The sequence below is a fragment of the Pangasianodon hypophthalmus genome, chromosome 2 (genome assembly GCF_027358585.1).
Source record: "Pangasianodon hypophthalmus isolate fPanHyp1 chromosome 2, fPanHyp1.pri, whole genome shotgun sequence".
NCBI lineage: Eukaryota > Metazoa > Chordata > Actinopteri > Siluriformes > Pangasiidae > Pangasianodon > Pangasianodon hypophthalmus.
Window position 1 is genome coordinate 15172624 of NC_069711.1, and position 26073 is coordinate 15198696.

The 26073-nt window shown below is 39.2% G+C and overlaps 2 protein-coding genes across 3 annotated transcripts; both read left to right on the forward strand.

Annotated features, from left to right (window-relative positions):
• Positions 1-1088: 1088 nt before the first annotated feature.
• emc3 (ER membrane protein complex subunit 3) lies at positions 1089-7294 on the forward strand. Of its 2 annotated transcripts, none has more exons than XM_026913120.3 (9): positions 1089-1271; positions 1812-1997; positions 3391-3448; positions 3795-3888; positions 4047-4151; positions 4396-4477; positions 4669-4748; positions 4961-5043; positions 6220-7294. In XM_026913120.3, the coding sequence occupies exons 2-9, from the start codon at positions 1843-1845 to the stop codon at positions 6346-6348; spliced, it is 786 nt and encodes a 261-aa protein (XP_026768921.1). In that variant the 5' UTR covers positions 1089-1271; positions 1812-1842; the 3' UTR covers positions 6349-7294. The 2 variants fall into 2 exon arrangements, with proteins under 2 accessions (XP_026768921.1, XP_026768913.1); XM_026913112.3 differs by having other exon boundaries at positions 1092-1275.
• A 139-nt stretch (positions 7295-7433) lies between these two features.
• On the forward strand, positions 7434-26065 carry usp4 (ubiquitin specific peptidase 4 (proto-oncogene)). Its single transcript, XM_026913091.3, has 22 exons — positions 7434-8173; positions 9378-9505; positions 13538-13668; positions 14460-14586; positions 15621-15766; positions 16462-16523; positions 16627-16776; positions 16987-17104; positions 17256-17429; positions 17628-17786; positions 18138-18362; positions 18625-18708; positions 18837-18931; positions 19048-19230; positions 19486-19709; positions 19918-20139; positions 20239-20309; positions 20396-20511; positions 20683-20832; positions 22420-22523; positions 22925-23013; positions 24315-26065. Exons 1-22 carry the CDS (start codon positions 8025-8027, stop codon positions 24435-24437), a joined length of 3030 nt encoding a protein of 1009 aa, XP_026768892.1. The 5' UTR covers positions 7434-8024; the 3' UTR covers positions 24438-26065.
• Positions 26066-26073: the final 8 nt, after the last annotated feature.

Below are 26073 nucleotides of genomic sequence, written 5' to 3' on the forward strand. Positions count from 1 at the left end.
ACTCAGCATTTATATAATCACACTTATCTGCCAGGCTTGCATCCATAAGTGTGAAGTGAAGAGAAGACAAGAACTGAAGTTAGCTGTTTTGTCATCAGAAACATTAGATATAGATCGTCCCTGAGAACCCTGTACCATTTCATCATGAAATTAAAATGCATCCAAAGATTTGTGTTTTCCCTCTTTTAAATATGCCACATTCAGCTCGAGAAGGTCTCGAGTATTCGCTGATGAGTGGAGTCAGGTGTGCTGGGAATCCTTCGACTTTACATCAAATCTGTATTTTTGAGATTTGAAATTTGAGATTAGAAATTTTGAGATTTGTGTTTAAGGTTCTGAATTAATAAAATCTTACCCCTAGCAAGTACAAAACAATGGCAACAAGCAGATAAAATGTAAATGTATTAAATACACTACAGAAAATGTCATTTGATTTAATGTGATGTATATTATTTTTTATTCATTTCTGACTTTTTAAATTTTAACTTTAGTATTTAATGGACAGTCTAAAGAGGAGTAGGCCAGGTTTCCATTTCACTGCAAGTTATATACTGTATAGAACTGTGTATGTGACAAATAAAAATCCTGAATCTTGAATCTATATATAATTCATACATATTCAGTTTAGATTCAAATACTTGGGTCAGCTTCATTTTTTTTTCTGTGTGCAGATGCATCATGATTTGTTAAAAATAATACAGTATACATTAATTTTATGATGCTTATGGGACACCTTAGATTTTTGACCATGATTCTAACTTGACACACACACACACACACAAAAAGATTAACACATGAAATTAAATAACGACACTGAAGCCTTTTCAAGGGTACTTAAAAATGGCAACATAGTGGGTATTTATTTCAAATATTTAAAACTGTTGAAAACATAACATTTTAACATTTATTATTATTATTATTATTATTATTATTATTATTATTATTATTCACATACGACACCATTATTTTGTAGTCGCCATTTTGAAAACTTCGTCGATATTACCTAGCTTCCAATTTGACATGTAGAACACTACATAGGGTGCAGAAGCTACACAACATGTGAAGTGCACTTACATTAGTGAGTAGGAAAGCATTTGGGATTCGGCCTTTGACTTGGCCGCTAGTGGCTGGAGACACACACAGTGCTAGCTGTTAGCCAGCGGAGCTGATGCGGAGAGGGAGCGCCGACGCTCTTGGGTTCATACGACGCCCGAGTCTGACGTTAGAGGAATAAATAAAGTGCTTGATAGTTATACAGTAAAACAGCTGAGGTTGGTGAGTAAAAGTCCCCCGAGGCGATAGCTAGCTGTTTTCTTATTCTCAGTGGCTGACCGTCGAGCATTGCTGTAAGCTGCTAATGCTAACGCTAATATTTTCAGCTTATAGTCAATAACAGGCTTGTAAACTAGCAAGCGTTAGCTAAGTGGCTAATATTGGTAAGTTCATATTATAGACCGATGTGCACAACATGTCAGTTCACAATGTATACTAGCTAGCTAATAGCCTGACTGTCATAGTTCCCTAACTACACGCAAATTTGCTTTTAATTACTTGGCCAGTGTCTTGGCTGGCTTTCATTAGCCAGTTATTTTAGCTAGTTTCTGAGTGGACTAGTTATCCTAATGTAGTTGGCCCGTTTTTGGCCTCTGAGGAGACCCATGTCTCACTTAACCAGATTCCTTGTTCTTGTCTTGCATTGATAGCAGCGGTCAACCCTGTGTAAGGTCATGCTTAAGGTTATGAAAACATCTGAAAGCTTCATCTTTCGTATTATTTCTTTTATACAGCAAAATATGTTTTGTTTCCTATAGGTCTGTCCTGTCAGCACCAGTCTGGTAAATCATGGCTGAACCAGAACTTCTGCTGGACTCCAACATCCGCCTGTGGGTTGTGCTGCCCATCGTGTTCATCACTTTTCTCGTCGGGGTCATTCGACATTACGTCTCCATCTTATTACAGAGTGACAAGAAACTCACCCTGGAGCAGGTTTCAGACAGGTAATTTGCATGTTAAGTCTCGGTATTGCTACACAAGACCTGTGTCTACTGACCTGATGTCCTGCTTTGTGTTTAATGATGGTGGACTCTCTGCCTCTGTTCAGTTTGAGTTCATTATCCATGCAGCTGATGGAAAAACTCAGGGCTCTGCTGTCAACTATTTATAATTTAAACGCCTTATTAGATCAGGACCGAGACACGTTATTTCCACCTCATGTCTTCCCTGGTCAACTCATGGTAGTGAACAGGAACAGTGTTTTTGATCAGTGTGTCTGATTTACATGGTGTAAACATTTATTTACATTAAATGTCTGTGGCTGCAGCAGTCTGCTTTTGCATAAGTTTTGTTTTGTCTGTAAAGAACACATCGCATTTGACACATTTCCTCGGCACTAGCTGTGGCTGACAAAAACATAAGAATAATAATAAAAAAAAAAAAAGATTCCTGTTTCCTCTGTTAATCCAGCCTTGCAGCTCTGCCAGTGTTGTATCCAAATCATTCTTCCTCCATGGCATAACAACAATATTTATTAGAGCATATTCTGAGTAGAAGTTTGTTGCAACATGAGTTTATATCTGTAAGGCTTATGAATTTTCCTCGGGACTTTGTTTAAAGTGGAAAAATGATATCCTGCTTTTCCCGCTGGTGTGTTTTATTGGTTTGTAGTAGCAGAGGCACATGAGAGCAGGCCACGTGACACAAAATTTACACATAAATGTCCACTATAGTTTCTTGCTACTTTTCACATGACAATTTATCCTCTGGTTAAATGGAAAGGCTTTTTTTTTTTTCCTTGTAATATTACAAGGAAAATATTACATATCCACAAGCTTAATGTTACCCACAGTTTTCCCTTCACCAACAATTTACATAGTGTGAGCAGTACAGCGCCGTGATTTACTCACAGATGGCATTATCCAGCATGTTTGAAATTCTACGTAGTAAATCTTGTATTGTGTGTTGTATATGACCAGCAATAAGAGCAGCAACGAGCAACAGCTCATAAGCCTGTGAGAGAGAACTCTCAGGGGACAGGAAATTTGTCAGCAACCTGAAAATGATCAAATAATTAATAATAATTTCTTATCTCTTATTCATTTCTGATTTTTTATGCACAGTCTAAAGAGGAGTAGGCCAGATTCTCATTTCACTGCAAGTTATATACTGTATATGACTATGTATGTGACAAATATAAATCTTGAATAATTCTGAAGGATTCTTCATTAAAGCAGATAAGCCTCAAGCTGTGCAATGTTTCGCCTTACATTAAGATGTAGGTAAAACTAGAGAATTTTCTGATCTCTGATTCTGATACGTATCTACTTTTCTGCTCCTCTGCCAGGTTTAGCAGTTAACAATATTTGTGTTTTTTTTTTTTTTTTAAATGTACAGCCAGGTTCTCATCAGGAGCAGAGTATTAAGAGAAAATGGAAAATACATCCCCAAACAGGTGAGCTCATTACTTTCGTCACACTGATTTCATGTATGCTTGTGGATTATATACAAAAAAGAAAGCTAAACAAAAAGGGGAGAGCAATTATATGCACTTGATAGAGTAGCATGCTGCACAGTTTATGAATAGATTGTTTCTGCCTTACATAAAACACCGGATGCTGACATGGTGATCAAAACATTTTAATTTTAATTCAATTTTAATGAATTTAGTATGTAACCTAAGCCAGTGAATTCTGCTTCCAAATTTAACCATGTTCAATAGCCTCAAATGATCCATTATCCATGTTCATCCAGCTAAGCAGGTAGAAATGTAAGCAATATATTCTTTTATTTTTTAATAGTCCTTCCTGATGAGAAAATTTTACTTCAATAACCCAGATGATGGATTCTTTAAAAAGACAAAAAGAAAAGTAGTGCCTCCTTCCCCTATGACTGGTAAGCACTGTGATTTTATGCAAGGGCCAATACTTTACTTTAATACAATAACAATACTTTACACGCACTTTCTGTTTTGCTTCATTTGTGATTAATATGTATTATGTACAATATGTGAGTAGTATATTTTAATTTAATGTGTATGTTTATCATTCCAGACCCAAGCATGTTGACAGATATGATGAAAGGCAACGTGACAAACGTTCTTCCCATGATCCTTATTGGTGGCTGGATCAACTGGACCTTTTCTGGGTTTGTCACAAGTAAGACATATTATACTTGAATCTTTGACCAAAACTGATATTTTGTTCATTTGTATTGTAAGAGCATATATGGCAGTGGTCATTCAGTGGAAGAAAACCATTTAATAAGTTTTACATGATATAAAAGGGTAGCATCTTTGCCAGTGGATTTAGCTCTGTAAGCTTTCATAACATGCGCACTTTTATATTGTACATAAGAATGATTGAGCACTGACGTGGTTAAAACCAATGGTTCTCTCCTTAGCTAAGGTACCGTTCCCTCTCACGCTCCGTTTCAAGCCTATGTTACAGCAAGGGATAGAGTTACTCTCGCTTGATGCATCCTGGTAAGTGTTCCAGCAATTTACTTAATGTATGGCCCGCATCTAATCTAGTGGTAATGGACCCTAATGATTTTCCTATCCACAAAAGATTTTCTGCTGTCTCAGGGAACATGTAGCAAAACCGCTGAATGGTTAAATATCAAGAAAAGGATTCTCCAGTGTGACTTAATGGTTGTTCTTGTTTACATTTTCAGGGTTAGCTCAGCATCCTGGTATTTCCTGAATGTCTTTGGACTGAGAAGCATGTATTCTTTGATTCTTGGACAGGACAATGGTAATAAAATTTATTTTTGTTTCTTAGACTTTATTGTATATGTTAGTAATTTGGGGAATATTTCTAAAAACAGAATTATGTACAGAGTATAAATAAATGTGTCATGTTTGAAATGACTGCTGTTAATTTAGTAACAGTTCCAGCGCATATCATATGAAATAAGTGACATTGTTCATTTAAATAATATTGATGATGATATTGTTCCATGACAGGGGCAGATCAGTCTCGCATCATGCAGGACCAGATAAGTGGTGCTGCTATGGCGATGCCTGCAGACACAAACAAAGCATTCAAGGTATCCAAGACTGAGCAGTATAAATGTTTTAATACACACTCAGAGGATGATTATTAGATACACCTACCATAAAGGGTGCAGTTTATAGGTATGTAGTTTGTAATTGTTAGGGCAGCTGTTGGTATGCATAGTTTACCCTATCAAAAAGCTTCTCCTCTGTTCACAACACGGACACAACACAATTTAAAAATGTTGCCACATATGATGCGCTTGTACATGTGCAACACACACCATGTCCGTGTCACTGATGTGCTGAAAATTGTCGGCTTCACAAATAATATCTGTTAGATCCTATGGCAGGCCCCTAGTCCTGTGGGCTGACAAACTGTGCATAGTAACCCACTGGCTACAGTCAGTAGTAGTACTCATACAAAGTGAACCTCTGTATTAGGTGTACTTGATAAAGTGGCCACTGAGTGTAATTGTTCAGTTGGTGTAGATTTATACATTAAATGTCTGAAATGATGTGCTTTGTCATAAGTAACATTTTAAAAGACAGATTGTAAGCCTGTTTTAATTATCAGTGGTTAATTGAAGCCCATATGTGCACACAGTCACAGTTTCCACTGATGAGCCTCGTAGAGAAATCTGGAACTGTCCTGAACGAGAGCCACACAGTTTTCCTCCGAGATCTACCAGGGGCCTATGATAACTCTGAGAATCTCTACAGATACTCTACAGATACATCATTTCATATTTGTGCAAATTCAGTTTATTGGACAACCATATTCTATTCTTTAACAGATAATAAGTTAACTAAAATTCAAAATTGACCCTCCTGAGGTCTTTTCCAGAGCCACTCCCCAAAAACATGCACATGTCTAGACTACTACTCCCCCCAAAGTCTAGTGCCAAGCCCCCTGGCTTTCTGTAAGACAACATGATTTTTTTAAATTTTTTTTTTTAAATGGTGCCTCTGACAGTTTAGTGTTGTTCAGTGCAGCAAATTCAACCTAGTATTTCCTGCAGAAAAGCACTGGAACAGGGAACTAAAATTGGTCCTACTTCCTCCAGTGGAGACAGGCTTTACATTTGAGTTCCTGTAAAGGTTCCTGGCTTCTTCCAAAGTTCATGGGTTACTCTAAAGGTTCCTGAAGTGGAAATGCTCATACTAGCAGGCTTGCGGCAGAAACTTTTGCATGAAGAATAAAAGTATTTTCTCTTCTCCGTCCTCAGGCAGAATGGGAGGCACTAGAGTTGACAGATCATCAGTGGGCACTAGACAGTGTGGAGGAGGATCTGATGAGCAAGGACTTGGATCTTTCTGGCATGTTCAGCAAAGATTTGCCAACAGGCATTTTCTAAAGGCATTAAAGGACATCACCTTGCAGTGTAATTATGGTTAAATTGTGTGGACCGGTTTGGAACTAATGGGATACAACATGGTATTTATTCTTAGAGAAGTTGCATAAACCTCACTGCAGACATATCTAATTGTGCATGTACTGTTCTCACTGAATTTCTTTTGGGTTATCATAAAAAAAAAAAAGAAAAAAAAAGATTAAGACTAAAGAAATTATTTGAAATTAATCTTCACTTTATATATTACTTTCTTCACCTTCAAAAATCTAGTAGGACCCATAGAATAGCTTGTGGCCCGGGGTGTATACTGTAAAGCTACTTTCCTCAGTCACCAACATGTGTATAGGTTTGATTTGGTTTAGCGGAAACCTCCAGCTGAACCAATTAGCTTTGTATCCATGTAATTCAGTTTAGTCTTATACCCCAGCATATTCACATAGCAACATTCCCTGATCAACACTGTATGTGTTGAGTTTTTTTATTCATTTTATTTGACCAGCTGATTAACAGGACCATAGATGATTTAGATTTAAAGAAGAAGCAGTTAGATGGAATTTTGGACCAATTGCAATTCAGTCATATTAAGAGCTGTCCTTTAGTGATGGTGACTTATTTTCATCTAATTTGAGGGTCAGTGTTAAGCTTGTTTTGCTGATTTCCTGCTTAAACAACTTCTACGCTTGGTAATTATCTTCCGTTGTGTTTGAGCGGAAATTCTCCAGACTATCCTCCACGACTGAAAGTGCAGACTTTTGATAGATTTCCTTCAGTTACCTGGTAGTCTTTTAACAATTATTACACATTGTTTTTAATTCATTGTTCTGCTTAGTTTTTGTTTTTATTACTATTACTATTATTTATTTGTTTTGTAACATTTCATTTTTGTAAAGTGACCATTATGTACTTGCAAGAAGTGTTCGTTCATAATAGAACTCATTTTCTAAAGCAACAGCGTGTTTTGTGCCATAATTAATAACTTTGGAAGAATTATTTTCACTTCAAACTGACACTCATCTTTGCTCTTCTACTGTTCTTTCGTGTTCACAATGATTTATCCAAGGCGTTGGTTCAACCTCAAATGAGTCTGTACTCCCTGTGTAAGTGCACTAAAAGGGTATGAAGTAACGACATCCACCCTATATGTGGTGCACTATGTATGTCCACTTGCGAGTCATTTGGGATGTAGCCGCTGTGATCACTGACCGACCGTCTCTAGCAGTAAACAGAGTTATAGCAACGGCTCGAATGCTTCATTTATCTTCTTCCCTCGGCATTGTTTAGGTTCAAACAAAGTCAGCAAGACTTTTCAGTAAGAGTTTGGATGCGTTTTCAACAGACAAGTCTATTTTGATGAACATGCGTTGAATACATCCTGTACAAAGAGTATCTTTTTGTTTGTTTGTTTGTTTATTTATTTAGTAAACCCCCGTTAGCATTAGCTTGCGGCTAGATATAGATCATTATTATTATTCTCATCTTCGGTTAATTCTTATTAAAGCTGTTTTATGTTTGGAGAATGGTGTATGAATATATAGGTGACGCAGTTGAACTGTTTAATGCATGTGACTGTAAATCCCAGGAATTGGACGTGCGTGTGCGCGTGTGTGTTTAGTTAGCTTAGCCACACTAGCGCGTCTCCTGCAGCTGCACTCGCGCTCAGCGGCTTCACTCAGTGCGCCATGGCGGAGGGAGGTGGACCCGAGCCGGGCAACGCTGCAGAGCCTGTCGCGGAGCCCGTGGCCGCTCAAACCCCGCTCCCTTCAATCGACAGTCAAAAGCAGACCATCGGAGCTCTTCTGAAAACTACACTCCGGAAAGGAGACGAATGGTAAGAGGCTGAAGCCAGCCGTCGCCGGTTCCGTCGGCTCAGAGTTAGCTAGCTTGCAGTAAGCCTCGGTGCAGTAGCGGTGGCTGTGTGCGCTGAGCTAGCTCCCTGGAGCCGAGCCCCGCTTCGGTCATCTCAGGGCAGGGGAACCATTAGCGGTTAGCCCGCTAGGCTAGGCTAAGCTAGTTCAACAGGAACACACGAGCTGAGATGGTGGATACACGCGAAGCTAACTAATTACTGTGACTATAGTTGAGTTGTTTGTTTTCCAGCACGTTATGTGGCTAAAATGAGGCACAACCAGCGGCGTAGCTGGGCGAATATTAGCTGGCTGGTTAACCGTGTTGTCGGCTAACATGTTATTAGCCTGTTATTAGCCAGTAGAGGGGTTTAAATTGGCCTGCTCAAAACACCGGCCTCTGAAAACCGAGTTCAGTTCTGACAAGTTTGAAATAAAATGGAGCTACTGAGCTAGAGACTGTTGTTCACTCAGAAATGTCTGATAATAATCTGCATAGCTACATGGACGGCTCACTAGCACGTTAGCTTAGCTGCTACTTTAACCCGGCTAGCTATGATAGTTATAACATGGTTAGTTTTGAACGATAGTTTCATACAGTTTTGATAAACAGGCAAGTGGATTATTTGAGGTGTATTTGGTGCCAGCTTTTGTTACATGTTAGTGATTTTAGTAGCTAAGCTAGCTATAGTTAGCTGTGCTACTGCTTTGTCATGGGCACTGGATAACACCCAGAGACTGTGACAGCAGGAAAAAAACCCAGACATTTCAGTAAGTAAGGTGTGAGATTATTATCATAAAGGGATAGCTGGTGGATTTCGCTTCACACTGTCGGTTAGCTGTGTAGTGCTCAGTGGTGAACTTCCCAGTGAGCTGCTGCTGCTCGAGTGAACTTGTCTTGGCTGAAGTGTTATTGTTAAAGTGTCATGACTGAGCTTCTAGCTTTCCTCAGGAAAGTTTACTTGAGTGCAGAGCAGACAATTCACCTGCCTTGAGCACTGGCATGAAGGGAATCCTTGCTAACGAGCTTATAGAGTGGAAACAGACCTCACTTTAAAAAGCAGATTAAGACTTCAGTGCAGACAGCCCACTGTGGTCTTCTTTTCATTGTGTTTTTTTTCTTTTTCTTTGTATGATTGCTTTATTTTGTGATTGACAATCTTTGCCCATTGTGTCTGTCTTCTGTAGGTTTTTGATTGACAGTCGATGGTTCAAACAGTGGAAAAAATATGTGGGCTTTGATAGCTGGGATTTGTACAATGTCGGGGAACACAACTTGTATCCTGGACCCATCGACAACTCTGGGCTTTTTTCAGGTAAGACTTCCATCCGATAAAGGTTGCTTCCACTGGAGAGGGTGGGAAAGGTTTTACAGATATTCATTTGCCTGTGAGTCTGATAGATAGAGAGAGATCACTTCATTAGTCCCAGAGGGAAATTCACACATTACAGCAGGAACAGCAGCAAAAGAATAGTCTTTGCAGTAAGAATTAATCAAGAGTCATAAAATAAAAACATTCAGTAGTAGGCCTGTCACGATAATTACTTCTGTTGGACGATATATTGTGCCAGAAATAATTGCAATAAAAGATATTGTCATTTTAAGGCCATTTTATGCTACTGATACAATAATATAATAGCATAATAATGCAAATATTTGCACCCTTTCAAAGAGCAATGAACTTTTAATTCTTAAGAATATTCAGACAATAGAATTGCAATGTCAAAAAAACCACCAGATTTTTTAAATCAGCAGTCCCCAAGAGAGTGAAATGAATAAATACAAACCAAATCAAAAGATTCAACCTAGACTCTCAGGCCCGTTCCAGTGTTAATTTTCACACTGCTTTTAGTCATAGTTTTTCTCTTCTGATGAAAATATTCTTTAAAATTATTCAGTATTTTGTCATGTCATATTTATTAATTTTTACTTTTACTTTTTTTTTACTTTTACTCGGGCTAAAATGGCATAAAAAATTAGTCAACGGCATTTTAGTTGACGAGAAAATGCAGAAATTAAACCAAATATTTACATATTTTATATATTAACTTAAACATTTATCAGTAAAAAACATGTGAAAACTCCCCATGTTTTGAAAACCTGGTCTCCTGAAAAAATACCATTACAGTGAGTTCACTGTTGTAATGCAATATTGTGAATTATTTGTGCTTTCGTTATTCATTGTCTGTGTTTTAGTGTGTTGTTACTGAAAGCGCGTATTCACAACGTGATTTAACATTCTACCTAGTGCGTTACTTAAGTTCCAGTTCTCTTGCGTCATTTTGTGCAGAAGCAAGTTTGTAATATTATGTTTATGTTGTGTATATGTCTGATTAATCTCATGTGTGTATAGGATGCGTTTGGGTGAGCTAATTGAGCCGCTAGTAAAGCGCTTCAGTTTACCGGTGTTCATTCACTGTTCAGCTTCAGCTCACACAGCTTAAGCAGGTCAATCCCCGATATTATTGACTCTGCCTGGATTATTTGAAACACTAGAACTATTCTTTCTAGATTTTTCAAAAAACATTGTTAGTGTATTGTTAATATCTTGCGTGTCATTTTTTCAACAGTATGTTTTAATTAAAATTGGTGCTACTGATTGCTACACACAGTTTTTGCATTCTAATGTGCATTTGTATCTTGAATTCGACGGATATTCGAAGTACCTATTTTAATTTGACAGCTCTAGAGCAGATGAGAGGACAGAAGCAGCACGAATGGCTGAAATGTTGGTGACATTCATTCTTATGTGAACAAACACGCATGTAAACACAGTGGGCAATATCGAGGTCAGCAAAAATGATAGAGGTCGTGTCCATATATCGTACGATAAGTCGATAACGTAATTCTCGTGACAGGCCTATTCAGTAGATTATAAATGGTGATAAAAATAAAGTAAATATAACTGTAAACGCCAGTCCTCTAAGTAAATGACAGTGCAAGTAGTAACAACAGATATGCAGCAAAATAGATATGATCAGCGTCCACAATAAATTGTATAGTGCAGTTATGTAGTGAGTTAGCAGCACTGCAGTAAACAGAATGCCACCAAGTGCGAAAATGCAAATGGATGCCCAATGAACTTATTCAAGGAATAGGCTCTAATGCACAGTGATGAACTGTTGTCCTGGGTGATCACTCTTGGTTAAAAAAAAAAAAAAAAGAGCTCCAGTATTATTCCTAGCCACAGTGGAGCTGAATGAGTCCATTGCTGACGTGCTCTGCTGTTTGACCAATAAGTTATGGAGGGGATATGATGCATTGTCCAGGATGGACACTAGTTTGTTTGGTGTCCTCCTTTCCATGACCACAACAATACTGTCCAGGGAGCATCCCAGGACAGAGCTAGCCTCCTTAATCAGTTATTATTATAGGAACTGAGTTTCCTCTGAAAGCAGAGTCTGCCCATCCCCTTCCTGTACACAGCCTCCATGTTGACCTTCCAGTCCAGCCTGTTGTCGAATTGAACGCCAAGATATTTGTAGGTGTCAACCAGCTCAACATCCTGTCCCATCATGTTTATATGGCCACATGTTTGTGGACATCTGACCATCACAGCCAAGTGATTGTCTTCCCAGAGCTGTTGCCACGAAGTTGGAAGCACACAATTGTCTAGAATGTTTTTGTGTGCTGTCACATTGAGATTTGCCTTCACTGGAACTAAGAGGCCCAAACATGTTTCATCAGTGCCCCTGTGTACAAAGCGATGCCCATGAAGACATGGTTTGCCAAGGTTGGTGTGGAAGACTTCAAGTGGCCTCGACCCCACAGAACACCTTAGGGATGAACTGAGACGCTGACTGTGCCCCAGGCCTCCTTGTCCAACGTCAGTGCCTGACCTCACTAAAGCACTTGTGGTTGAATGGGCACAAATCCCTACAGCCACGCTCCAAAATCTAGTGGAAAACCTTCCCAGAAGAGTGGAGGTTATTGTAACAGCAAATGGGGACTAAATCTGGAATGGGACTTTCAAAAACCACATCTGGGTGTCATGGTCAGGTGTCCACAAACTTTTGGGCATATAATCTATTTATCTGCTACTACAGAAACACTGTTGATGACGATGGCATGTGGTTCATGGGAAAAGTACATGCTGTAGTCTCTTGCTGTTCACTGTGGATCCATTAGGTACTGCTGTGTCTGATACACTTCTACCAGCATTACACACACTACTATATCAGTGTCTCTGCTTTGCTGAGAATCGTCCACCACCAAAATAATATCGGCTCAGTGGTTCTGTCATGGTCCATTTCCACCACGACTTGTACTAATTCCTCTCTAACCTAGTTTTAGCTTGATAGTATTCTTAGACCCTAACCTTTGTACTAACATGGGGATAAGCACTTCAGTATGTCACTCTGGATAAGGGCATCTGCCAAAAGCTGTAAGTGCTAGCTAGCATCTTGCTATTGATTTCTATAGAAATGCTAACATACAGTTATGAATGTAGCAATAGTGTGGTGTGAAAGAAGTGAGGATGACTCATTGTATAATTAATATGATTGGCATACTCTGCCTATATTGATGTGGTTGCTATTTACGGTGACCACACGCATGTACTGTTTTATTGTGATTGACTGCTCTAGCTTTATTTTGAATGAACTGCGAAAGGCAGATTTTTTTCCAGTTACTAATAATAATAGCCAATATGTATAATTTATTTATGTACAACTACAAGTAACAATCAAAACATGTTTAAAAAAAAAACAAAAAGCTGCAAAAGCTGCCAAGATCTAATTTCAGTGGCGTAGCTGCTCATAGTCCGATTGAAAGCCTACGCTGGTATGTCTCGCCAGGCTGCAATGCCCCTGGTCAGTGGTGCCCAGGACGCTGTGCTGTGGATACACAAAGTCACACAGTGAACACAGACGCATTGCCAAATAGCGGATTGAGCAGCCCCAAGACCACCCAGAATGACCACCCCAAACTCTCTGCCATCAATGAAGCAACAGGCATGCCAAAAGTAATCAGACACTGCACCCAGTCCACAGCAAGTGGGTGTACACATGTCACACATGGCAGAGCAAGGCCTGGGGAAATCCGCCTCTCAAGATTGGGTCTGGAGCTCCACCACAACTGGCAGCCAACAGACAAATGACCAAAAACAGCAAAACAATAAAACTGACAACATACATGTAAATGCATACAAAGAAAAAGCTCTGTTTAGCTATAAATAAAACTCATCCAGTTTACAAAATCTTGTTGCCAACACATTAAGACAAGACAACAGAGCTCTAATTAAATCTAAGTGGTCAGACTGTAGCCATATTGACCAAAAGACATTAAACAGGCAGTACAGCAGCCATAATGTGATGGATAATTATTTTTCTCTTCATTTATCCCACAGACCAGGAAACCCAAGCGCTGAAGGAGCATCTCATAGATGAGTTAGACTATGTCCTAGTGCCTACAGAAGCATGGAATAACCTCGTCAGCTGGTATGGATGTCTAGAAGGCCAGCGGCCCATCGTCAGGAAGGTAACACTTCTCTTCTCCTCTCTCCCTTTGTGAAGGTGCCTGGTTTTGATATTGCATCAAACATGGGGTTTTTGTTTGATGGATTTATTTGTTTGTTAGCAAGTATGGTGCTGTTTTGTAGTTTGTGCAGGAGGCTTGTGTGATAGCGAGAGACCATTTAATCATCCAGAGCTTATAGCCTAATCAAAGAAGACAGCAAAACTAACGTTTCCACCAATTCAGGGGTGGGGGCAGGCAGGGTGTATTAATATTATTAGCCATATGTGCAACATGCATGCAAACAAAGGGGACTCGGAATTCGGCACACTGCACCCACAAAGTCTTCAGACTGTTGGATGAAGTTAGCTTTCATTGTAGTGCACCTTGCTGGACATTTTGGCATTCGTCTAGTGTTTACTTTGTATAAAAAATGTTCTGGAATCTACCATGAGAATAAAAGAAACAGAAATCTCACGTAAATATGCAGCATATCGTAGGTATGCCTACACTTTAACTCATATACGCGAAGGGGTATTGGATTTCGGCACAACGCTGGCACAGGAACACTATTCATTTTCTAATTATCTTCACCATAAGCATTATTTGTAAATTGTTAGATATGACACTTTGTTGTAGGCCTATTTAATCTTTTTAGGTCTCTTTTTCATTTTTTGCTGAAAACCAAAAGTGCTGTTTTTGACTATTTTCAGACAGAATTTTTCAGTGGCCAGTGATTTTAACATTTCTAGACTTTATGCATATTTGAATCTATCAGCATTAGATTTGATTTTTTTTCCCCCCATCTTCCCTAGGTGGTTGAGCATGGTATGTTTGTGAAGCACTGTAAAGTGGAAGTCTATCTGCTCGAGCTGAACCTGTGTGAGAATGACAACATGGACAACGTGGTCACCCGCCATTTCAGCAAAGCCGACACTATTGGTATGAGAGCCTCAACTTTAGCATCCTGACTTCATAAAGATTTTGCGTAAACTGAATGCTGATCATTTTAAATGCAATGAATTTGTGCATATTAAATCCTTTTAGTCTTAAGTATCTGCTTTAATAAGTATTACATTGTTTTACATTCAAATTTATATGGCTGTTGATTTTTAAGGCTTTTAGGCAGTTCTTAAGTTTTCCTCAGTGATCATCTTATACACACACACACGATAATATACAGTGCATTCAGAAAGTATTCAGACCCCTTCATTTTTTCACATTTTATGTTGCATCCTTATGCTAAAATGCTTTAAAATGTTTTTCACATTAATCTACATTCACGCTAATCTACATTCCCATAGCAAAAAACAGATGTGATAACTTTGCAGATTTATTAAAAAGAAAAAACACTGAAATATCACATTGACTTGTGGGAAGTGGTAGCTCAGTGGTTAAGATGGTGGGCTCCTGATCGGAAGGTTGAGAGTTCAAATCCCAGCACCACCAGGCTGCCACTGCTGGGCCCTTGAGCAAGGCCCTTAACCCTCAACTGCTCAGTTGTATAAATGAGATAATTGTAAGTCGCTCTGGATAAGGGCGTCTGCCAAATGCCATAAATGTAAATGTGAAATGTAAATGTACTTAAGGATTCAGACTCACTTACTTAAAAATGAAGGGGTCTGAATACTTTCTGAATACTTTCTGAATGCACTGTAGGGTCAATGACTGGTTTGATTAGATAACATCCATCTATAGCTGAGAGATAGGAGAAAGTTCAGCCAGAGGTAGCTGAGGAACAGCAAATACTCTTATTGGTTAAAAAAATGTTCACCATAATGACTTCTTTAGATTATTCTGTCTTTGTGCATTTTTACAAATTATGCTTCAGTATGTTACCATTTTACCTAAATTTGAGTTGTTTTCATTTTTGGTACATCACTGCTAGAAATTTGTTTTTAAAATATTTTAGAGCAGCAATGAGGATACCTGCAGAGAGCGTGTAACTTTCCTAATGGTTTGTCACCCTGCTTTAGATACCATTGAGAAAGAGATGAGGACTCTCTTTAATATCCCATCAGAAAAGGAGACTCGGTTGTGGAACAAGTACATGAGTAACACTTATGAGCAGTTAAACAAGCCTGACAGCACAGTTCAGGATGCCGGGCTTTTTCAGGGCCAGGTAAGACATTGCCCAAGGCTTATGACACTCCCTTTTATACATTTCAAAGTACAATTAGGCTCAGCCAAGCAGAACCAGACTGTTGTTTTGTTATAACTAACTTGAGTGGGAAAGATTTTCTAAACAGCAAAAAGACTTTTCAAATAAGATATATGTGGCTGTAAGTCAGATTTTGGGACATGTGACTCAGTTGGATTTCATATGCGTTTCTCTGCACCCGATATTTGTGACAAGAACAGCATGGAGGAAAACCAGCAGAAAGGCAGGACGGGGAGGATCATAGGCTGTAAACATTTAGTCATTGGGCAGAACCTCACATAAATATAGTGCTGAATTGTAGAACAAATTTCAGTTTTTGAATTTTTGTATTTCTGTTTGTTTTAAAGGGCATAAAAAATTATATTTACTGTTTAAATTCCTATGGGCTACCTTTAATACTCCCAACCTCCTAAATTTCTCCTGACCCATGTTACTCAGATTTGCCGACACTGCAACTATGATAACTAATTAGGAATACGCAAGTAAATATGACTGCAGTCCAAACAGAGAAGTCAGTTTTGGTTGCTTGTAATTTGCAGTGAGAAATAAAGCAGGTTAGTGCAAACCGAACTGTAACAGCAACTAAGCATATCACCTAGAGCCTGTGCATTCTGTTTCAGTTTTTATATTTCGGATCTTGATCTGTTTGCCCTCAGGTACTTGTGATTGAGAGAAAGAATGAAGATGGCACGTGGCCCAGACAAGCCTCCCATCCAAAGTGCGTATATTCAGATTTACCTTTACACTATTCGACATTTCTTCCACTATCAGATGCTGTTGAGCATTTTTTTTTTTTAATTCACTAATTTGTTTACTTCCAGGTCCAGTACAGCCACCTCTAGGACTTTCACAACGTCACCGAAGCTGTCCTCCAACTCCTCTGCCACCATTTCTTCCACAGTGACCAATGGAGACAGCAGCAGCAGCAACTCGAGTTACATGCTGAACAACAGCACGTCTGCTGGAATCAGGTCTGTTCTTACTTCTTATTTATCATCTTATTTTATCATCAAAATATAGTCAGTATGTTTACATTGAGCTTAGTCGTGACTTCCTTTTTTTTTCTTTATCATAGATCATCATAGTTTTTTGTTTTTTTTTTGGAAATCCTATCGAATCATTCCACAGTTACATGTTTAATATTTATACAAAGAGAAAACACGGCTGTTCCTTTTCTGCAGGTTGGGAGGATACAGCTCGTACAGCTCGTCCTACAGTTATAGAGAGTCTGCCTCTCAACCAGGCCTGTGTGGCCTCAGCAATCTGGGCAACACCTGCTTCATGAACTCTGCACTCCAGGTGCATACACACACCACACACACACTTGCATGTAACTGATGGTCTTCACACTCTGAGTTCCTAAGGATCCTGATCTTTGTCATGTGCATTTGCAATCATCCAAGCTATGTTTGTACTGAGCTGCTGTGTATTCCTCATTTATCTTTTCCAGTGTCTGAGCAATTCACCCCCACTGACAGAATATTTTCTGGAGGACAAGTATGAAGCCGAGATCAACCGAGAGAATCCCTTAGGAATGCGAGGGGAGATCGCTGAGGCCTATGCAGATTTGATCAAACAGATGTGGCTCAGCCGGAGCAGCTATGTGGCTCCCCGCACTTTTAAAGTAAATCATTGATAAACAAGTTATGCTTTTAGAATTTTAGTTCTTAGTCTGTCAGAGTTTGTGATTACGTCAAAACATCATGCCTGGACTAGAAGGCTTCAAGTGATAACGTTTGGCGTAGTATGGAAAGATTAAATGTTTTTAACCAGTGCTACGTTGAAAGTGCTCATTGTGAAGGATGGTGTCTCTTGTGCACAGACACAGGTTGGCCGTTTTGCCCCTCAGTTCTCAGGGTACCAGCAGCAGGACTCTCAGGAGCTTCTGGCCTTCTTGCTTGACGGCCTACACGAAGACCTGAACCGTGTCAAGAAGAAGCCTTACTTGGCCTTGAGAGATGCAGAGGGCAGGCCAGATGAGGTATTTCACAAGCAGTTATAAAACGTTTTATGTTTGGCGATATGGCTAATGGTACTCACATACACTGAATCTCATTAGTGGATGTTTTTCTTGCTTTATGTCATGATGTAACCGATTAGAAAGTGTTTTGTTGGTCTACATATGTTGTCCTGTGTGTGCGAGTGGGAGTGTGTGTGTGTGTGTGTGTGAGAGAGAGAGAGAGAGAGAATGTTATGCATACTTTATTTGATTTTGTTTAGAAGTAATGGGATAACCTCAACAATGTAAACAACTGGTCTAACTAAGCACAGCAATGATGTTATATTCACTGTATATAGGGGGAAAACTCAAATCTTGTTTTTACTTTGACAGATTGTGGCTAAAGAGGCATGGAAGAACCATCGGCTACGTAATGATTCCATCATTGTGGATATCTTCCATGGCCTGTTCAAGTCCACTCTGGTCTGCCCTGAGTGCTCCAAAGTGTCTGTCACCTTTGACCCTTTCTGCTACCTCACACTGCCATTGCCCATGAAGAAAGATCGCACCATGGAGGTGTTCCTGGTCCGCAATGACCCTCAGTCCAGACCCATGCAAGTATGAGTCGATAGTGTTTTTCTATTTGTAGCTTGGTTTTCTCTTTAAACTGATATGCTGTCTAACGTAATGCATGACGTGCTGCTAAGACAGCTTGTAATTTGAATAACATTGAATATAATAGCCTTGAACTTGGACCTTCAGTTTCATTTTGCAGCATTTGTGCAAGTGATTCACTTTTATTGATGTTGTTAACATGTGGACAGGTAAGATCAAATGAATACCTTCATGATCTGCCCTCTTTATTCTCCATCTCTCCCAGTTTCGTGTAGTGGTCCCTAAACTAGGTACAGTGGCAGACCTGTGCAGCGCTTTGGCCAAGCTATCTGGAGTTCCTGCAGAGAATGTGAGACTTGAAAAGCATATTCTGTTTCTTTTAATCTTCATACTACCATTTTTACCCTCACTTGCTGTTCAGTTGCTGTTTGTGTGTAATTTGCTTCTGCTTTGTGCCATTTTGTTTTTCTTATCTAGATGGTCGTGGCTGATGTTTACAATCACAGATTCCATAAAATTTACAGAAAGGATGAAGGTCTCAACCACATCATGGAAAAAGATGACATCTTTATGTGAGTCATATAATTGAATTCATTTTATGTATTTAATTACTGAACCCAACTTGTGTGCTTTGGCTATTTTATCAGCTTGAGAATTTGACAGCTGTCCTACTGTATGTGTGTTTTAGCTATGAGGTGTTGGAGGAGGACAGTGAACAGATGAATCTGCCAGTATACTTCAGGGAGAGAGATGTGAAGCACAGCGGAGGCTCCTCGTGCACCATGCTGTTTGGGCAGCCACTCCTCATCACTGTTCCTCGTCACAACCTTTCCCCAGACACATTGTATGAGCGTGTGCTGGAAAGGATTGGGTGGGTGTTCCCCTAGAAATTGTGTGTGAGCTGCATTCATCCCATGAATCCCATGTTGCCTTTTTGTTGTTGTTACACACTCATGCAGCAAGCTCCTACCTTCCTGAATATAATTAATGACACTGGGTACAGCTCGAATTTGTGTGTTTAAATAGGTCTATGGGTGTAATAGGTGTATGGTCTTTTGAAACTTCTAAATTTGATGATCATAATTCACCAGTACTAAAGATTATTCTTTTACTTTGGCTTGTTTAGGCGTTATGTGAAGCACTCGCCGGGTACCATGATGGAGAGCAGAGGGTATGCTACAGCCACGTCCTCTAGCAGCCATTCAGACGGTGGAGATTTAGTGTCTAGCCACAATGCAGGGCTAAGTGGCTGTAGCAGCCCAATGTCCAACGGGGCGTCTGGCAGTGCTTGCTCTACCGCTGGCAGCAACCACTCTGACACCTGCAATGGGCCCAATGGAGTGTGTGATGGTAAGAAGAATTTTTCATTTTCTTTTTTTTTTTTGCCAAGTTCAGTTTTGGAGTCATATTAGGCTTATTCGTTGATTTTATTAAATCATTTGTTCATTGATTTATTGGTTGAATCATTCACTGATCCAATAAATAATTGGCAATATTATTTATTCTTTCAAAGAGAGAGTGTTTTGGGTTGTCATATTTCTTTTTGGGATATTTCCAGGTGAAGAGGAAGCTATGGACCACCAGGTGAGCCCAGATCCAGAAAGCAGCCAGTCAGAGACTGTAGATGGGGAGGACGAGACCTCGGAGCCTGAGAATGGCCCGGTTACTACTACTGGAAAGACTTGTTCTTCCCGGCCTAAACTTTTCTCTTTTAGCATGGTGAACTCCTATGGCACGGCTAACATCAGTCCCTTAGCTGGCAACGTCCTCAAACTCACACGTAACTAACTGTCATTTCTTTCATATCACATTTGATTTACAGATCAGAATATTTGAATAACCAATAAAACAGTAAACCAATTAAAAAAAATTTTTACAGCACATTCCACAATAGCCATTGACTGGGACTCAGAAACCAAAAGACTGTGCTACAATGACCAGGAGGCAGAGGTTGGTATAGTTTATATGCTGTATTCGGTGATGTCTGAATGTTGTACTCTTCAGAATGATGTCAGCTCTGCTGTCTCACTTTCAAGGCTTACGAGAAACACGAGAGCATGATGCAAGCTCAGAAAAAGAAGGCCACAGTGGCTCTGAGGGAATGCATTGAGCTCTTCACTACCATGGAGACTCTGGGAGAGCACGACCCATGGTAGATGCTCTCACCTAAAATTAACAGCACCACACTGCTAGATTGTAGAAAGTGATTCACCTCATTACAGTGACTGTTAGAAAAAAGAAGCATTTCTGGTAATCGCTGGTTTTTGGTAAAATTCTTTTGTGTGAGCTGTAGAGAAAACATTTGCGCCGTCTCACTTTGCAGGTACTGCCCCACCTGTAAGAAGCACCAGCAGGCTACGAAGAAGTTTGATCTGTGGTCCCTACCCCGCATTCTGGTGGTTCATCTGAAACGCTTCTCCTACAACCGCTGCTGGAGAGACAAACTGGATACTGTGGTTGATTTCCCCATCAGGTCAGACAGTATTAGTTACACACAGGGACATATTGTCCTTCTCGAATTACATGAAGACACTTTTTTTATTACTATGATCGTCTTATTATGTTTTCCTTGTATGTGTTAATGCTCATAAGATTTATAGATGATTCATTTACACGTGAAAGAATATTTTCTCCACTAGATGGCAGCAAGCAGTTAGGACAGATGTACAGGCGTAATCTTGTGTGCAGTACTGTCTGATCTGTTGTTTGATGTTGTACTGAAGGCTTTCATGCTCAATGATAATGATCAGTTTGGAGGACGTAGCAGTTCAGGTTAAACCTCTGCAGGTACACTGAAGATTCTTTGGTTGTCTGTTAAGATCACTGGACTAGAACGCATGTGACATGCTCATCATCAGCCGACTTAGTGCCATTATGACACTATGAGAAAATTGTGATTAATATCTGATTGTAACTGCTGCTCTGATGCTTGTCTAAAACCCACTGACTGGAGGTCACACGAAACTCACAAGATTCCTCTTCCTTGCCTTTCAAAGCATCATTTGTCTAGGGCATAACATTGCGACCCAGTTTTCTGTAGGAGTCTGGATCATGCTGATGATATAAGCAGAATATACAAATGTTTTTTAATCGCAGGTCTATTGTTAGAGGGTTTTCATGATATAATCTGACACGAAGAGCATGTTCTTACACAGTCTGCTACACAATACAATTTGCAACACCTTGCCATGATCAAGGCATAATTATGTACTCCAGGTTCACTTGTTTTTAAATATCTTGTGGCTAGACTATGGCTGAGTATTTTCATACTTTAATGTAATCAATTTCCACATAGAACAGTACTGTGAAGAGTGTTGTGTAATTTCTGTTTGCTCAGGTTTAGACTCTCTCAACCTAATGAGAACCAGGAAGCAGCTGATTTATCACTTCTGTGTCACTTCTACTTCAGAGAAAGCTCACACTACCATTTCTCATTTTAAAATAGAAAAAGCAATCTAAGTTATGTATATTTTTAATTTTAGAACCCATTAGAAATGTTTATAAGAGGATAACCTTATTAGAAAACTTTATCATTTTAAATTATTGGGAATCACCCCACAATCACCACAGTGCAACTGCTAACTTTTTTTAGTAGATGGTACCTGCAGGATTTATTTGAAAATGGCTGCTTGTGATTTGGTGCAGTTGTAAATACAGACCGTGCATACTGGTCTATATCATGTGTGAACGTTCTAGTTTAGCTGAAGTCTTTTGCTATTCGTGTTAAACATAGTCACTGTTTTATATGAGGGAATACTGCATGTAAGGAGAAGCACTGCTTCTTCTTTCTCCCCACATTTGGCTGATTTTGGTATTTCTTAATGTTGTGTAGCAAGTGAACAGGGACACAGACTCTGGTATTCTGTTATCAGCTTTTTTAAACAAATTTGAATTGTTTCCAAAGCCCTTGACAAATAGCAGTTGGGATCGGTTGAATGTTTATACAGTCACTCGGTGCAGTGCTTGAATCAGCAGAAGCAGTCTGCTTGCTATTAATACAAATGTTTCATGAAGGGTTTGCTGTGGTGCTAATGCAATTCTGCTTCATGTCATCCCACAGGGATCTGAACATGTCCGAATTTGTCTGCGACCCTAAAGCTGAGCCATATGTATATGACCTTGTTGCTGTCTCCAACCACTATGGAGGAATGGGTGGAGGCCACTGTGAGTTTTCTGTTAGCATTCTTCTGTCTTGTTGAAGAGCTTACTTCCTCTGCAGAAATGTCACCCCCAGAGGAAGTTAATATTTATCCAACTTATCTCAGTCACTATTGCCCAGATTTTTTTGGCTGAATATTTTCATTAATGTTTCATTATCCACCGGCAGCATGTCAAGAGCATGTCAAGACATTATTTGTTCTTTAAGCACCTGTTCCCTCTTCCCTACTCTATCATGTGTCAGGTCTCTTTGCTTGCTTTATTTGAATTGTGAAATTATTGCTAAGAATCTCTCCATAGATAGCAATAAATACATTTCCTTTATTTTCCCTGATGAAGGGGAAGACTTCAGTCTTTTGTACAGTTTCTGTTGCTAAAGCAGTAATTTTCTTCACTTCCTGTTACAGATACCGCATATGCTAAGAATAAGGCTGATAAGAAATGGTATTATTTTGATGACAGCAGTGTGTCCTCTGCCTCTGAGGATCAGATAGTGGTAAGATTCTCAAATTTTCTTTCTTTTATGTGAATACATTTGCGCATCTATCTATAGTCTTGACATTGCTCTCATCATGGGCATAGCAATGTTTTAGTTTTTTAACATTTTTTGTCTGTATCAAGCTTGTCTAATAGAAAAGTTATACCAGCTGTGGAACCACAGCTGCCACAAAGCAGAACTGGAATTAAAACCTCACTTTATATTTGCTTATAACACGGTGCCATTGGTTAGACTGGTTAGAAGGTGTTGATTAATTTTCTATAACACAGAGTTGGGACAGTTTTCTCAATTTCAAGGTTTATTTATACAAATGTGCTCGTTCTAAAACGTTAGCATTTCTATAGCAACAACTAACACAGGAACTTTAACAGATTAAAAATGTGTGTAATCATTTATATGGTAAAGTTTTCTGTGAGATGCTAGTTTAGCATTTTTGGGTGGAGTCAGTGTTAACACTTGAACAGTCAGAGGCAAAGCTGTAATTTTGTTTTCTGACATGGGAAAGTCTTCAGGACCGAGGGCTTTGCGGTTTCTCTGACATGAGAAGCTCCATTTTTTTTTTTGTCTTATAAATTTCAAGAGAGTTGATGGAACAATATAGTTGCTATAACAGAAGTGATCCCAAGAACTAACTTGTTTCACAGATGTTACAGAACACGTCTCATTCTTTAACAAACAAAAATTATTAGCATTGGCAAATTGCTGTGGTGTAAGAGGAATAAAACATGTTGGAAGGAGCTGTACCACACCACTCTGTTGTTGATTATTTTCCCATAACAACACATTGTTATATTCTTCACATACACTATATTGCCAAATGTTTGTGGACACCTGACCATCACACTCGTATGTGGTCCTCAACCCCCCTGAACAGCTTTGGGATGAACTGGAACTTGGACTGTGCCCCAGGCCTCCTCACCCGACATCAGTGCCTGACCTCACTAATGCTCTTGTGACTGAATGATATGTGATTGTGATGCAAACATTGTGGAAGTTCACAGCAAAAGAAACCTACTAGAAACTGGCTTGTACCATGTTACAGTTTTTTTAAGCCATCCAGATGTGCAAGTTTTATCACAGAGGAAGCATTTTATTAGACAATCCACCCACACCTTGAATAAGAAATTGGGTACACCAAAAACTAATGACTCTGGGGACATGTCTCCAGAGTCATGTACACCTTCTTACTCATTACAATGATAATTGCTGTAGATACATTTGGAAGATCATCTCTTGACTCGTCACTTGTTTTCCTGTGTTGTATTAGTTCATTCATATGATTGTCTGCTCCTTTTCAGACTAAGGCAGCCTACGTGCTTTTCTACCAGCGGCGAGATGGAGAGGGTGCATCCAGATCCACTCCGTCTGCATCGCTCGGAGGAGCTTCCGACTCTCTGGATGACCACATGGACACCAACTGACTCTCGTTTGTCATTCGGCACAGGCACTGAAATAAAAGCTTCATGAACAAATGATCATTGATTGACATCCCAGGTTTTTCAGCGCTTTGACATGGAGGTCCAGCGTTTTCTGCTTTGTTTCCTACACTTATTTTCCATGAGCCAAGAAGGATTAAAAAATCACAATAAGAATGAAAATAAATAAGTGAAAATTTTAGTTTTAATTGTGACATGACTTTTTGCCTGCACTGCTCTTTAATTTAAAATAGAAACGAAATGAAAATTCAGTCTTGCCTGATGTCAGGAATGCTAAAAAATGTTGCATAACATTATTGCAATGAAAGCAAATTCTTTTGTCACCCAGTAGAATACAGAAAGAAGCCAAATGTTTTGTGCTATATCAACCAAAGTTGTATGGGTTGGTGGCATTTAAGATTGTCAGGTCAGGGGAAATGTATGCAAAAATAAGATGTTTAATTCTTTCCCCTCTACAGTCTCCCATTACACTCTGAAAGGGTTTAGTTAAATGTGCCTCTTGTGAGGAATAGAGTCTTCTCAGATAAAACAGGAGGCTTTTCTTTACTGACTATCCACCTGAGACTTTCAGTAGAGTCTTTAACACGTACTTCACTCTTAAGGCTTGAAGCCTGGGGTGAATAGCATAGGCTAAACTATAGCTAAGGTTGTGATAAAGATGATTACACTGCTGATCTTTTATTGTGCTGCTCTCTGAAATGTTAGCACTAGCTGCCTTTCTGCCCCAAGAACTGTTAAAAGGGGGCTTGTGTGAGTGGATTTAATTTTAAATTTAGTGGTACACTTAGATGTCCAGCTTGTTTAAAAGGCACTGAGGTTTATAATACATGCTATTGTTTGGTTAAGACCACATTTGCAATATTCACTGCTTCTGATTGACTCTTCCACTTTGGTGAATTTTTATGTAGTTATTTTTATTTTATTTTTTTTGTTCTGGGACATTCTGCTCGCCTCTAAGGCCAGGTAGAGAGGCGCATCGAGTCACTGCTCGAGAGTGGTGCTAAATTTGAGACTTGAAAAGGCTGCAGCTATTGGCTGGAAACTTTAGGTCGATGCTATGTAGAGGCTTTACACATTCACTAAATACAATATTACTCTGTCCTACCTGCCACCCTTTACATTTTCAATTTGCTATCATTGGTTGCGGTATTATTTGCTTTCTATACATTCTAGCAGAATGTTGTCCACACGGTCCTTTTGTGTTAAGAATTTACCGTCAATATGCATCTTTGATCTTATGCTTTTCTGTGGAACAGCAGCATGCATGTGTCTTGAAAAATTTGCAAAATGAAAAATTGTTGGTTAGTCCCCATGTGTTTATCTCTTTTCAGTCTGACAGGCTGCGATAAGTACATGCTTAATTTCCTGCTACAATATTGTACAACTTGGAGCCTAGAATTATGATATACTGGCCAATGCATTTTTTAAAGTGTCACATTGTCAGAATAACATCCATTTAAAAAGATTCATTTTCAGAGATGTTGCCTAGATGTAAATAGTCATGTACTATCTGCAAAATAGGATATCTTTGTGTTCTGATATTTATCATGGCAATATGTGCAAGGATTTTGAAAACAATTAAATCAAAAAGACAATAAAGAATTGAAGCCTAACCAGGGAG